The following is a 14,287-nucleotide window of genomic DNA, read 5'->3' as shown; positions in this document are numbered from 1 at the left end:
AGTGTTGCTATTACTCTCATTGTCGTTAGGAGTGTTACTATTATTTTTGGTGTCATTAGCAGCGGCATTAATATTTTCCGTGTGAGTATCTCCGTTATTTCTGCTATTACTTATTTCGTCATCGTACTCGTCGTAATATTCATATTCTTCCTCATTATTGCCGAGGTCTTGCGAGTGATTGCGGTGCTGACCGTTCTCTGTCCTTACTCTCCTGGGATGCATTTCAGGTTCAGTTGTGGTATTAATGTATTCTCTTGCGTCGATCTTGTTGTCGATTTTGTCCAACGAAGATACATTATTGGTTCGTATTATCATGCCCAAATCGAATCTGTCGTTGTGTTCGGACGTTGTGGATGTCTTATTACTATATTTATTGGCTATTTCACGTTGTCGAGCGTAAAATCTCTCCATAACCGATCGTCTCTGTGCGTAATAATCGTCGTTGCGTATCGCGAGGTTTCTCTTCGCGTATCTTTCGTTTATTTGATTTTGACTATCGTCCGAGTTCTCCTTCACAATGTAATCCGCGCGACGTCGTACGATAGTCTTCTTCGTTAAGTACGTATCCGTGTATTTCTCAAGGTCCTGATTACGCGAGCGCTCTTTATCCTTTCGGTTGTTGTAACCGGCTTGAATCCGAGCCAGTTGGAACTTTGCATTGTTCTTTTCGAAATCGTTTCTAAAGACACTGTCATCTCGAGATGATTTTTCGTTCAACGCGATCGCGTTTAAGTCGAATTCGCTTCGATACCTGCTTCGTTCGTTTTCGTTCACCGTTCGATCGGCTGTGCCGATAGAGCGACGTTCTCTGTTACGTGGGTTCCAGAACTTTAATGGAACTCGAACGAGCTTCTGATTCTCGAAATTCGATGTTTCCTTTTTGATCTCGGAATCGTCTCGCGCGTTCTCGGTGCTCGTAGGTATACCGAGTTTCGGATCACTCGAAGCCGTCGATGTTTTTATTCTCACGAAGAGTGCCAGCGTCACGAGAACACTGACCAACTGAAATCTTCCTCCCGTTATGATCATGTTTCCGTCGAAGGATGCGACCACGAACGAACTGATCGAGGGAATAAACGAGCACAAGAACGTCGATGCATCTTCGACCTCCGGCTATCTGCCGTTTCTAGGGTGAAAGATAACTAATTATAGAACAGAATTAACGAGATACGATTCTACAGAGGAAGGGATAGTCGCGAATCAACGTTTAAGTATTAATATCTGTTACGTATATTTCGAGTACGCGATGTTTCCATAATCACGATGACGACGTAAAAATTGTATACACTTTATTTCCGTTTATCCTACTATTCTATTATTCCACCATTCTCGGAGGAAGTTTGCAGACTCCCGACATTGTTGAACAATTGAAATTATTTTAAGTTAACCCTTTGTTAACTGAATTTCTTTCAAGCTTCCAAAGAGAAAAAGCTTGTGGTGCCATCCAACAATTAAAAACGAATATCATAGAAGTGGGCTTGAAAGTCACAATAGGTTTCAAAGCGTTTAATTAATACAGTACCAAGAGAAAGTTGACTTGCAAGTCCCGCTAGTAAATAAAGGATTAAACATTTCTCGCGATGGAACGAACGAAGAGGGAAGTAACGGGACACACTACGATCGACGCTGTTTAATTCAAATTAATGCATGTAAAATATAAAGAATGTTATATCGAGTCAACGGTGATGCTATCGTTATCGTTTTTGTCCTCCGTGTCGCTTAGATTTTTCTCTTTCTTTTCGGATACAACTTTCGTGTCCAACTTCTCCACCTTGTCGTCTTTTCCTTCGGTTGATTCATCCTTGGATGTTGATGTTGTCAACGTCGGCTTGGAACCTGGACTCGATTCGGAGGGTTTAAGCGCCGGATAAAACTGCGAAAAAATAATATGTTCACTGTGATCGTCTCATTGCTTTTTTTTTTTTTTTTTTTAAATAAGAATAGATGGATTATGGCTTACCGGGCTCAATGGGAATCGGAAGTCATAAACGGGAGTGCCGTAAAAGAAATTGTATTCGGGCAGTTGAGGATTTTGCGTATGTACCTAGAAGAAGAACGAAAATCAGATGTAAACGAGGAACAAGAAACGAAACGTTTCGCGAACACGTCGTTAAAAGTTCGTTACATCGTTTGATTTTTTGTCTTCCTTTTCGGATTCAACTTTCGTGTCCAACTTTTCCACCTTGTCGTCTTTTCCTTCGGTCGATTCATCCGTGGAGGTTGGCGTTGTCGGGGTCGGCTTGGAACCTGGACTCGATTCGGAGGGTTTAGGTGCCGGATAAAACTGCGAAAAAATAATATTTCTCGCTGTGATCGTCTCATTGCTTTTTATTAAATGAGAATAGATGGATTAGGGCTCACCGGGCTCAATGGGAATCGGAAGTCATAAGTGGGAGTGCCGTAAAAAAAATTGTATTCGGGCAGCTGAGGATTATGTGTATGTACCTAGAAGGAGAACGAAAATCAGATGTAAACGAGGAACAAGAAGAAATACGTTTCGCGAATACGTCGCTACGAGCTCATTACGTTATAAACGTAATACGGGGAGTAGGTGTCCCGATAGTGATGAAGCTGCGATTGCCCGCTTACGGCTGCCGAAGGATACTGGTAACTGCTGAAGTATAATTGATGTGGCCAGGTTGGTTTCGATTCCGTCGACGCGACCAGGATCACAGCGATTGCAAGCAGCGTAACGTAGACCTTAAAATAAAACAAGCAATACGATGAACAATAAGTAAGGAAATAGATACCGATTCATGGGGACTATACTAAAAGTATAGTAGAGAGAACGACGGACGTTTTCTTTGGCCTCGAGAAAAAACTAGTTTATTCGAGATGACGCGATCAACGAAACGGCTGAAATTGAAACGAAAAAATCGATCGTTCGCCGGATCGATCGATGTAATATCCGCCCATATCCAAGAATAAGGAGTCAAACAATAACACGAATCGGATTTCAGGATCGTCGGCTCGATTCTCCGTGCCTTATTTTTCGTTTAGATTCCTACAGAAGCGATGCGCACACTTTTGATGTTGTTTGGCTCGATGCGTAGTCCGTGATTCGCATACAAACGATCGTGAATCTTAAGTAACGCGGAAACAGATTTCATCGAGCCTAGCGTTAACCGTTGTTCGTGTCGCAAAAGTTATTTATAAAAACAATGCGACTGAACGTTGTCAACGGATCTATTTACATATCCAGGTGTACGTGTCCGATAGTTTTCACGCGAAAGTCATCTTCGAATGTCGTGTTAAATTCGAAATATATAGAAGAGATCTCTCCTAGTTTCGAATCGGCTTCGCCAAGCGAACAGCCGATTTTACGGGCGTACATACCTGCATGGTGTGATCACAGCTTCGCGGTAGACTCGGAAACTGTCTGTACTAACCTGAATTTCAGCCCTACCCACGATTTATATATTCCTCTTGGAGAGCAAATCCCCACCCGACCGAATATCATCCGTGATTGTTTTTTTCCTTTTGTTCCTACGCTTAACTTAGCTTCTCTGTCGCTTCCTCTCGATTATCCCGCACGATCAACGGGATACCCGTTCGCGATTCTTTTTCATTCACGATATAAAGCATCCTGCGAAAACTTAGCTAGTCGAACTGGACGCGTTACGATCATTAATGATACTTAACGTCTCGTTACTATTTCTTCGAAGCGGATCTTAAAGTTGACACGATTTTCGGTCTAATTTAACGGCGTGCAGATCCCGACGCGCCACTCTTCAGGGAGTTATTACGATAAGGAAGATCGTCGGCAAACACCTCAGCCGCACCATTATGGAGTCACGCGACGCTCGTAATATGTCCCAAAGTATCATTCGCGATACACGTTTATCTGTCGTATAACGAAATCCTAAAATAGTAAATTTATTTAATTAAAAGGTTCGATTTTATTTTGACTATGTCAGAAAGATAGGAAAATATCGTATAACGAGAGAGATTATTTTTTCTTAACACGGTTAAAGGCACGTTTTATATATTAATTTCAGTAGTAGTAAAATATCGAATGACAGTAAATATTCCACCAGATTCAACAGAGGCCGATACGCGAACCGGTTAATAATGGGAAATCGTTGTTTAGAATGCGAACGAAGGGTGTGTCCTGACATCTCCGACAGCCGAATTTACATTTCTAATGTCCGTCGCTTGTCATCGTTTCGTTCGTTCGATTTTGACCGACGATTACCGAGAATCGAAGGTGCGGTCTAAAATCTCTGGCGCGTTGTCGCATTCGAATTCCGAGTGTTCCATCAAGGAGTTCAAGCGTGTTTTTGTATCGCTTAACGGAGCAATGTCGTTGAGTCAACTCGATGTTGACTTCACGAGGTTGCCGTAGAAGCATTTTGACGTTTCCTACAAAGTTCGCAAGTAACCTCGGTAACGAATCAGTAAGAAAAATTGCGGAGTTGGTAAGAATCTATTCGCTTAATTACGGCCGTTCGATCCTAAAATACCTTTAACGTTGCCGTGACGTCGTTCGCCATGGCCTCCGAAGCGTGGTTTACAAGGTTGGGCGAATGAAAATGCAAAGGGCAACATTCGACGGTGAAACTTGAAGACGCGAATCTGTGTTGGGAATCGAAGGAAGACGAACGATTGGGACAAATGTCTGGTTGACGTTTCTGGGTGCGTATCATCCCTGGGAAAGGTTACGTATCGAGGGTACAGTGAGGTCTCCTTAAGTGCGTTTATCGTAGAGTTCGTATATTTTCCGATGTTTACCGATGAGTTTCGAACGTAGAGGAGGACGGTGAATAAAGAAGTCGAGCACTGTGCTTCGGTGAGACAATAAAAGTCTCAGCGATCGGACTCCTAGATCCCTCAAGGGGTATACCCCTCAGTGGTTTCTGTGCATTCATCGCAGAGAATCTCGTGCGTTTAAGGAGACTTCATCGTAGAGATTTCGAACGTGGACGGATCCGGTTTGAACTGGAGCGCTCTTTCAGGAATCGATAATCGCCGGCTCGTGAGGCATCGACTGTGCTCGTGGAAGTTCGCACGGCTACTAATCAATCCGCGGGAGGTTTCGTGTTTATCAACAAGTGCCGCATACACCTGATTCGCGACACCCTTCCGTGACGGAGCTTGTTCATTCGCGAGCACCACGGTCGTCGGCGCATTCGTGCACCGCGGTCGCGCGACGGTATCTCGCACGAGGACGAGGCCGAGACACTTTGACGATTCCTCGTTTCGTGCATCGCGTCGTATCGTGATAATCCGAACGAACGTGTGTGTTGTTTTTCCGGTTTGCCGAAGGCCTGCCACCACCCTTTGCAATTTCGCCTTCTCCTCTGCGCACGGTTTACCGAATTCCTCCGCGTGCGAATTTATCGAAACCCCTCGGCTCTATTAATAACGGGATCGGTGTCGTTGTACCGTTGTGTATCTTCGACTCAACCACCGGTGGTTTTTCCAAAGATTCCCCAACTGGACACGGTGAACGTCGATCCAACGAGAATTTCTGCTCGGAATCGCCTCGAGTTTCCTCCCTTATCGCATCCGGAAACGCAGGGTTCCACGTTTTGTTCTCGCTACCCTCTCGCTCTCGACCCAGCTAACCCGAGTATATTTCGATTTCTATTGACTTCGTCGTTGCCACCTCCACGAGGTTGCATCTTCGCAAAATTTTAAACGGTGTTCGGTGTTTTCGGTGATTTCGTCACTTCGTTTTATTTCAGGTATCTCAAGGCTCTCGTCGCCGATCACGTTTTGGAAATCTCCGGGTGTTGTTGTTACGTACGCTATAAAATTTCGACTGCCAAGCGAAAGTCATCCGTTCTTCGTTATTCAACGTCCAACGTTCTCGGGAAACTAACGAGTGTTTTTGGTGGCGAGCGACGGAATGTTGTAAACCGCTTCCTATCTTTTGGCAAGCAGGTTTCGGTTCCATCATCTCTCGTCTCGTTTAACAAACAACTTTTTCACGCGACACGCGCGACCCGAGATCCGTCGGTTTTGAAATAGATCCCTCTTCTCGACGATTTATGATCTCCTATTAGAAATCGAGTCTCGCCTCGAAATTGTGCACGTTTCCCTTCGAGGTTCGATAGAATCTTCGTCCGGTGCGGTGGATTTTAACCGCGATCTGTTATTCGTTCGAGAATTTCTTTCTTTCTTTCTTTTTTTTTTTTTTTTTATTTTTTTGTAATGCGTCGTTTAATCGTAGAAGGACGAGACCGAGCGAGGGGTAGCATGCAAAATATGAGAAAAGGGGCGCGGTTTTCGGAAAGCGGCCGTCACTATAAATAGAGGCGCCTCGTGCGTGAGTGCTATGCTTTTAAACATAGTTTTGGCAGCGCGAAACGTCAAACCGCCTCGGAGTGGCAAAGCGCGTGGACCGTTCCGCGAATTTCACGGAAAAGTTTGACCGAAAATCCTCGCTGGTCTCGTTGGTGATCCGAATCTGAATCGTGCGAGAAGTTGGACCATCGTCAACCATACGATGTGACGTCGCGATCCGTCGTAAGATCGTTCGGTTTCGTTTCTCGTCGATCGCAAAAGGTTTGTCGACAACGCAGCGTCTAGAATGGCGCGCTGAAGTTTCCCTGTAAGATCGTACGAAAAAAAAATCTCGAGCGAAGGAAGCGTATCGATGCTTTTCTTTCTCTTCGAACCGTGTTTGGTCGACGAAGACACGCCAGGGTCGATTTAACGCGCGTTCCAAATTAACGCGACGGAAACTCGTTCTCCTTTCGAGTCTCGGCCATTCTCTCGAACTTTTTCCGTTCTCTTTTGTCTCGCCGCGCGAAAAGGACAGTGTTTGCGAGAAAGACGAGGGGAAAACATGAAAAGTACGTTGGAGAAGTGCGACAAGGAAAACCAGCGACCGATGGAGGCGAGTCAGTTGGCAGACGACGAAAACGCGCAGGATGCCCAGGACGAAGAGTAAAAATCCCGCCACTAGCATAAAGACTCGTCCCCGCGTTTCATGCGTGTGCTCGTCGCTCTGCATCAGGTTTCCGGTCCTCGTTCCGAACGCACATTTAGAGCCGTCTGCACGCTTCTTCTGTTCGCAAGTTGCATCGTTGTTTGGTTCGACGTGGACGATTCGAATTTGGAAGCATTCTTTCTCGAAAGGATAAATTTCACGAAAGAAGATCTTGACGGTCTCAAAGTCCAAGTAAATCGAAACCAAGGTTTCGAGGATTGCTTTTTTTTTTTATCAATAAACCTTTCGAGAAACAATCCTCGAGGATAACGTTTCGTTAACGTATTTATTAGTTACGTTTGCCCGGGTCATAAAGATAATTGCAAAATTTGCGTTGGCACAAATACGATACGATATTCCGGCCAAAATATACTGTCGCGCTACCAGAAACGTAAATTGTCAAACAGTGCACCGATAGTAACGATATTAGCAGCCAATAAATTTTCGCTATTTTATTACGCTCTACAATGTGGTTCCCGAACGTGGACGCGAATCGCAATTGAAAAAATTCGGGTAATCACTTTCACAGCAATGGAATCGACTACCTGCATTTTTGTTGACAGGCTTTGTTGTTTCAGCGCTTAGCAAAGATATCGGCGATCGAAACGAGTAAAAGCTTCGCAGGCTCTACGATATCTTTACCATTATCTGTTATTATCCGTGACTCAAATTTATAATACGACGGAGGGATTGCGACACGGATCCAATTAAATCGCGGAGCGCTAGATGTCGAAGATATCGTGGAATCTCTGCGAAGAAGAGCAATCGATCGCTGTCGCTATTTATTAATCGCCATAACGAACGGGACGTTCGGCGAAACGTTCGCGCCGTTTATTTTCGAGCGTTGCTTGTTATATTCGGTCGTGCTAATTAACCTTGACGGGCGGCGCGATGCGCTCTCCAACGTTCGATTTTCATTTTCGCGACATTGGCTAACGGTGTCCAAGTTCACCGCGAAAAGTGATTAACGCGCGTTAACGTTCGCATTGGCGGGAGGCCGAAGACCAGTCGATCGAATTTCCTTGGTCGTTCACGCCGGCGCTGCTATTTCTGTTTCACGCTATGGGGCGGCGCGGTGGTACGCGTCGTCTGACAGACACGTGAACGCGAGCCAATGGTGGTACACGCCGCCCGATGGGACATACAGTCGGTATAAGAAGTATTCGTACAGGAACCGATTTAAAATGAACCTAATAAGAAAAAAAATAAGAGGTCAACGTTACAAATATTTAGGAATGTTGGTTAAGTATTTCTTCCCCTAAAATTTATTAATAAAATAAATATATGAAGTTTTATTTTGAATTAGTTCCTGCACGAATACTCGTTACACTGACCGTATAAGTGTGAGCCACCGGTGGTACACGTCGGGGTGAACGTGTTAAAGAAAGGGAATTGTGACGCTTGTGTTCTGTATCGCAGATACGAAGGGTTTCGTAGGCGACGAAATAGGACGAGCTAGCCGCAGTTCTTTGGTTAAGTAGAAAAATCGACAATGGGTTTGGATTTTTACTCGTTTATCCCGCATCGAATTTCGTCAGTCCTCTTAATCGTCTCGTAAATCATTCGTCCCGTATAAAGATCAAATTTTAATTGTACGTTCGTAACACTCGATTTATGACTAGAGTAAAATACCAGACAAAGACTTTAATCGAGTTTGTAATTCATTCCCGATAATCTTTGTTTCATTGAGATATCCTAAAAATTTAATTTTTCGTGAATATTTATTACGTCGTAAAGAACCTCGACAGCCTTTACGATCCCTGACTCGACGTTAACAGGATCGATGCACGTTCAAGCTGTAATTACCACAAGTGCCCATTCGAAGGGATTCCCTTTTTGTTGTTTTAAAGAAATATTTGTTCTTTGATTAATGTCGATCGATTCGTTGCGCGCTAGAGGATTGCTCCTCTCGACGATGAATTTTTGTTAGCCCAACGGTTAGTGCATCCTTTTGTTGTAATGTTCTCTTTTTCCGTAGGCTTTCGATAATCTCAAGTCGCCTGGTTTTCGTTAGAACGCAAGGACACGCTTGGCGCTTGTTTGCAACCCTTAACAATCCTTCACTCGTACCGCCTTATCGTAACCGATAATTGAGCTTTCATTGTTTGGTTTGCGGTTTAGTGTGATGTCACCGAGCAATAAAAATGCAGACGAGGCTATAAACGATGCGTTGTTGGAGAAACTCAGAGGTTGCGCGTCCAAGCCGCAGGAGGCCGGCGATACGTACAGGAACATCGCTGCCAAGATTCATGCCCGCGTTACATCCTCAGGTAACAGCTTTATGCGTCTATTTTACAAGTTACATCTATCTCTAAATTTTCTCTAATTTTTCTCTAATTAATAATCTCTAATTTTCGTGTCACCTGTACCAGACCTACATTTCTAAGCGTCGCATTTCGAAGATTCTTGATCGCACTTCTAATCGTTATTCCATCTAAAGCCATAAACGATCACCGGGTCTCGAATGCGGTAGCGAAATTATACGCGAGTCGAAACAGATTGGACACATTGGGACGAGCTCGTGCAGTTAAATTGCTATTTTTATCGCGAACGTTGCCTTCCATTTCATCGGTCTAATCACCAGAAACTTGCCCAATTTAATAGTCGTACCGTATCGCGGTACCGAATACTCGACACGTTTTCGTTCCGCGATTACCAACGTTTTGCAATTCTTTTTCATGTCGCAACGCGACCAGGCCAATTTACGTTTGCACGAACTCTCGTTCGGCGAAAACGTCGGACACTCGAGTCAAAAGACCGAAACAGGTTCGCGGACGTATCACGTAAAAAGGCTAGGACGCACGAACGACGTTTATTGTCTTCCCTACTAGACAGAAAATAGCGAAATTTAAATTTAGGTCGCTTTCCAATAGAACTCGCTCTCGGCGCTCTTGCGAAACTCATTTCACTTAGCTTTGTTTCGGATTAAAAGAAGACGACGCACGTTGAAACGTTCGAGCAGTTCCGCAGGAGCATTTACGATCAACGTGTACCGTTTAAAGCGTTCACGCCGGGGCTGCTATTCGTGTTTCTCGCCATATGGCCGCGCGGTGGTAAACGCCATCTGATAGACACGTGATGGGACGTATTAGTGCGAGCCACCGGTGGTACACGCCGCGGCTCAAATTGATTTATACTAATACAACTTAAGTATCGTAATACAGGGAATAACTTCCTAAAATTTCGTTAAAATATTTTCAAGAGAACCAAAGTTACAGGTTTTTGATCGTCGAGAACCGTTTTGTCCCACTGTGCGCCGGTGTGAACGTGTTAATCGTAGCTGTGCACACGGGAACATTATTTTTCACGTATAATCGAAATAGACACGGTTTTATTTACGCGAGTCTCGAATGCACACGTTCGACATCTTGCTCGTGATTAGGATTAATAACGTCTCGACGCGTGGACGACGGTTTATCACGGGGGTGGTAGACGTTGGCGAACAGGTGTGCGAGCGGCGGATCGCGCTAGGCGTCATTCGTTATTTTCGAAAAGCCGGCTATCCCGTCGGTCGGTTACATAAGGACTTTTGGTACCTCTGATAGATCGTTTGGAAACCGTCCAAGGGACCACGAAGCCGAACAATACCAGGGGTTCGATCGTCCCGATGAATTGCGGTCGTGCCAATTTGATAAGGACTTTTCGTCCCGTTAGTCGATCTTTCCGCATACGCCAAAGTTCCAAGTGTCGTACCTCTGACTCATCGTTTCTCACGTGATTCGATACTTCGATCGAGAGAGGCCTTTGTGTCGCGATAAATATGCTGGTTGCCGAGCGAGAACACCGTTACAAGAAGAATTTTAAACCGTTTACATCGCGGCCCGTTCGACGTCCCTGGCCCGCCGGCTCGCCACGACTCTATTCAGGGTTGAAAGCGGTTTATTGCTTTGCGCTTAATAAAGTTTGGATCCCCATCTGGGTGCCACGTGCGTTCACGAGCGACCACGGCCAGGTTTTTCGGAAAAATATTCGTGTTCGCACACCGCCATACCTGTCATTGTCAATTGCAGCTCGACCACCCGCGTAGCGCTGGTCCCTCGGGCAATGTTCTCGCTATTTAGCGAACTTCTCGTTCTTTTTTTACGATCTTTCCCTTCTCTCACGTGTTCAATTTATATTTACAGTAATGTCTTCATAGATGCACAAGCTCGGGATTGTGCGGCGCAAGCTCCTTGTGCGGTTACCATAGAGTTCGTGTATTCTCTGATTGGTTTGAACCGTGGAAATTTTGCGCTTTATAACAGAACCACTAGACGTTTCTTTAGACAATTTATACGCGTTGTCGTATCGTGGTTGAAGTATATCAGTGCTCGAGAAAATAGAGCGTCTCTTAAATGACCGAGTATTTCGAGAAGCGTTCTGCGGTGGCAACCGATAGCTCTGCTCGGCCAGTCTTTTGGCATGAAATATCGATGTCCAGTTTTTGCGTGGATAGTGTTCATGGCATTGGGAATGATTGGCCTTGTGACAAGTCTGAAACGAGAACCGTGCATTTCGCCAATTCGCGGTACGCTTGGTATTCGCATGGAAGGCATTGTTACTCATCGCACCTGTTCGTCCCATTATTTATCACGACAGAGACGTGAAAATGTTTGCCAACGGGAAAGTACATTGCTTCGGTGAACATTTACATCGTGTTTCAGAGGATTTTTACCGCGGTTGTACGAATCCTCTCTCAACCGAACAGTTTGTTATCACTTTTCGATCTGCTACTGAAATAAAAAATGTATGTTTCAGATCGACGGATACGGGAGCGCACGTTGGAAAAACTATGGCGCAAGAATTCCGGAGCGATGGAAATATTCATCGCGACGCTGGAGGTGGATTGTCAAAAATTCAACCTAAATAGGAATTTACTTTACTCTGCAAATATTATAATACGAACTTTACCTTCGATATATTTTTATATTATCGCATACGACCGCGTCGGATAGCTACATGACGATCCACGTTGTTTGCACGGAATGGCGTGGTTAGGTCGCATCAACACGCGGTGACTCCGCTGTCTATCTTGTCGACAGTGGAAATCCAGAAATCCGTTTGTTCCATTTTCTGATAAGTGCTGCACGCACGCAGACCGTAGTAATTATCCTCGTGGCATTTGCGCGCACCTACTACATCCCTCGAGTACATTCAATCGCCGCGCTTCGACTCGCTTTCCATCCTGGTTTCTAAAAATTTGTTTGTTACAGAACTGCAAGGATCACGTGATCAACTATAGCGTCGCTTGCATAATCCACGAGTGCATATCGCCCCGTTTTACCAGGGGAAAGTCTAAAGGGAACAAGAACAAGAGTGCCACAAGTAACAGAAATTTCTAACTTATCGTTCGTGTCGATGTTCGAGGAGCGAATGATTCGCGATCGATGGACTTGACGATTCGTTATCGTTTGCAGAGTCTAGCAGCCGGACGACGGTGATGCAGCTGATCAATTTAGGTATCACGCAAGTTCTACTTAAACTTTTAATTAACCTGCAACATGCGGACACTATTTCGAGCGAAGTCCTCACGCAGGAAGTGCTGTGGATTTTGGGCCAAGTAGGACGTCACTTTAATTTCGTTTATCCAAGTCCTCGAGTGCTCGTTACGATCTCCATTCAACGAAAATTACAGATTGCCCAGAGGGACCAGAAGTTCGCTTCGAAGATGAAACTGCTTAACGCCGTAAAAGTGTTCCACATGCTTCTGAAACAGCATTACAACAACAGCAAGATGTTATTGTCCCTGTTGCTCATCATGAAGTGTCTCGCCAGAAACTGTAAGTAAATTCTTACAAAGTATACTACTACGTACTTCGTAACGTTTACTTAACCGACGTTCTTTTCTATCTAGCGTTCACCCTTCAGGCGCTAGTGAAGGACGGGATCGCCAGCACGTTGGAAAAAACGTTTCTTTCCATGAGCTACACGCCTCATCTGAAACTCAGATTTCTGTTAGAGTGCTTTAAATATTTAACGACGAGCAGTACGTATACCATTTACCATTTCTTTTTTTTTTTTTTTTAATAGCGACGGTAACTGGTTACAATAGACCGTCGCGAAATTCACTCGGTTCGATACTCGATAGAATTGTGCTGCACGAAGTTCGTGAAGGTGGGGATGGTTTACCTTCTGATGAGGATCTTCGAGAGATGGGAAAGATTCGACGGGCAGATGAGACTGAAAATCTGTAACTACGCTCTGATTACTTTGCAACATCTCTGCATCATAAGTGAGTGCATCGAAGAGAATCTTGGACACGTTGACTGCCAGACGAATATTCTTGAAAATTTCTGTCAAGTTTGAATATTATTTAACTACATACATCGATACAGTGGTATTGTCTCGAAATAAGCATCTCGATCGGGACCGGCGAGAGAGGCATGCCATTCTGCTTGACTTTGTCCCGAGCGTGACGAACTCGTAGACAATACAAGGTGTTCGGTGTAGCGGTCAACTATGAAGTGATCGCTCGAGCATGAGTGTTGTGCTTTGGAGAATGATACAAGACAACATGCTTTTTCATTTTAGTACTAGTAAAGCCGAACGAACGGAAGGTACACGTACGACTAATAATAGTATTTCGGAGAATACACAGGCCAGAGAAAGAGAAAACAGTAAACACTAATGCTCTTCCACTAATCTGTTCGGTCGGCCGTGAAAGATTTATAGCTTCTCGCTTTCACGGGCCTCTCGGACTTTGAATAAAAACGTGGGGATAGCGACTTGCTTATTTCGAGACAGGAAGCAGTTGCTTGTTTCGAGACAATACCGTGTTCATGAATTTCATTTGAATTCATCTCCTTTGATGTCTAACTCTCAGAATTGATCTTTTTAGTTCTTGGCGATCAACGGGTTAAACGTATATATTTTCTCGTGACTCCGATAAATATGAAATTCGGGTGAAATTGAAGTGTACCGTTCGTTTATACTTGCGTCACCTTCTATGTCCTTTATATTTCACTCGTTGTCTTGTGCGAGTTGCCATTACACGCGTCCTTTTGTTCGTTTCAGAAGCTGGAAGAAAGGCTATCAAAGCGAACAATGGCCTGCAGGTACTGTACCGGTTCTGCAGCAACTGTCCGGAGGATAAAGCTTACGATTGTCTCTTGTCGCGTATATGCGGGATAATCAATCAATGTCTGGAGAAGAAGGAGTTGCCGGTACCCGAAATGTCGCCGGCAAGGTGAACGAAACTTTCAAGGTCAAAATGATTCGGCTCTTTCAGCAACGGTTTATCGACGATCTGGGCTGACAACGCCGCGTCTGAATAGCATTCAGAGAACGATAGCGCGACAAATTCTTTTTGATCCTACCTCCGCGAAGTCTCAGCGTAAGAGGAACGCGCTTTAGTTCTTCGCGGAGTTACAG

At 44.6% G+C, this 14,287-nt stretch overlaps 3 protein-coding genes across 14 annotated transcripts in view; 1 reads left to right on the top strand and 2 right to left on the bottom strand.

Annotated features, from left to right (window-relative positions):
- LOC128890698 (probable serine/threonine-protein kinase clkA) overlaps positions 1 to 1,110 on the bottom strand; it is a 1,762-nt gene extending 652 nt beyond the window's left edge. Inside the window, exon 1 of the mRNA XM_054149426.1 lies at positions 41 to 1,110. Coding sequence (XP_054005401.1) covers positions 41 to 1,029 — 989 coding nt within the window. The 5' untranslated portion in view covers positions 1,030 to 1,110. The remainder of the gene's footprint in view (positions 1 to 40) is intronic.
- A 505-nt stretch (positions 1,111 to 1,615) lies between these two features.
- On the bottom strand, positions 1,616 to 6,121 carry LOC128890701 (DNA-directed RNA polymerase II subunit RPB1-like). Of its 5 annotated transcripts, XM_054149432.1 has the most exons (7): positions 4,464 to 4,712; positions 4,196 to 4,362; positions 2,527 to 2,700; positions 2,362 to 2,445; positions 2,126 to 2,284; positions 1,961 to 2,044; positions 1,616 to 1,873 (listed from the first exon to the last, which is right to left on the bottom strand). In XM_054149432.1, the coding sequence occupies exons 1-7, from the start codon at positions 4,546 to 4,548 to the stop codon at positions 1,667 to 1,669; spliced, it is 960 nt and encodes a 319-aa protein (XP_054005407.1). In that variant the 5' UTR covers positions 4,549 to 4,712; the 3' UTR covers positions 1,616 to 1,666. The 5 variants fall into 5 exon arrangements, with proteins under 5 accessions (XP_054005407.1, XP_054005410.1, XP_054005409.1 ...); XM_054149435.1 differs by lacking the exons at positions 4,196 to 4,362; positions 4,464 to 4,712 and adding an exon at positions 5,750 to 6,121; XM_054149434.1 differs by lacking the exon at positions 4,196 to 4,362 and having other exon boundaries at positions 4,464 to 4,697.
- Positions 6,122 to 6,324: 203 nt separating this feature from the next.
- The window catches only part of LOC128890693 (cytosolic carboxypeptidase 1-like), a 32,767-nt gene continuing 24,804 nt past the window's right edge, over positions 6,325 to 14,287 (top strand). For 2 of the 8 annotated variants that reach the window (XR_008460655.1, XM_054149406.1), the window contains exons 1-9: positions 6,327 to 6,894; positions 9,059 to 9,207; positions 11,675 to 11,757; positions 12,130 to 12,241; positions 12,334 to 12,476; positions 12,552 to 12,696; positions 12,771 to 12,902; positions 13,005 to 13,148; positions 13,931 to 14,102. Coding sequence is in view for 7 of the 8 variants with exons in the window: in XM_054149406.1 (XP_054005381.1) it covers positions 6,794 to 6,894; positions 9,059 to 9,207; positions 11,675 to 11,757; positions 12,130 to 12,241; positions 12,334 to 12,476; positions 12,552 to 12,696; positions 12,771 to 12,902; positions 13,005 to 13,148; positions 13,931 to 14,102 (1,181 nt within the window). In the remaining variant the exon portion in view is untranslated. Of the gene's footprint in view, positions 6,965 to 8,356; positions 8,410 to 8,512; positions 8,530 to 9,058; positions 9,208 to 11,674; positions 11,758 to 12,129; positions 12,242 to 12,333; positions 12,477 to 12,551; positions 12,697 to 12,770; positions 12,903 to 13,004; positions 13,149 to 13,930; positions 14,103 to 14,287 lie in introns of those variants that run through there. The other 6 variants (XM_054149412.1, XM_054149408.1, XM_054149407.1 and 3 more) reach the window with 6 other exon arrangements.

This window comes from Hylaeus anthracinus, unplaced genomic scaffold, assembly GCF_026225885.1.
Source record: "Hylaeus anthracinus isolate JK02 unplaced genomic scaffold, UHH_iyHylAnth1.0_haploid 12001, whole genome shotgun sequence".
Lineage (NCBI taxonomy): Eukaryota > Metazoa > Arthropoda > Insecta > Hymenoptera > Colletidae > Hylaeus > Hylaeus anthracinus.
Note: the sequence above shows the minus strand (reverse complement) of the source record. Positions and strands in the feature narration are given on the sequence as shown.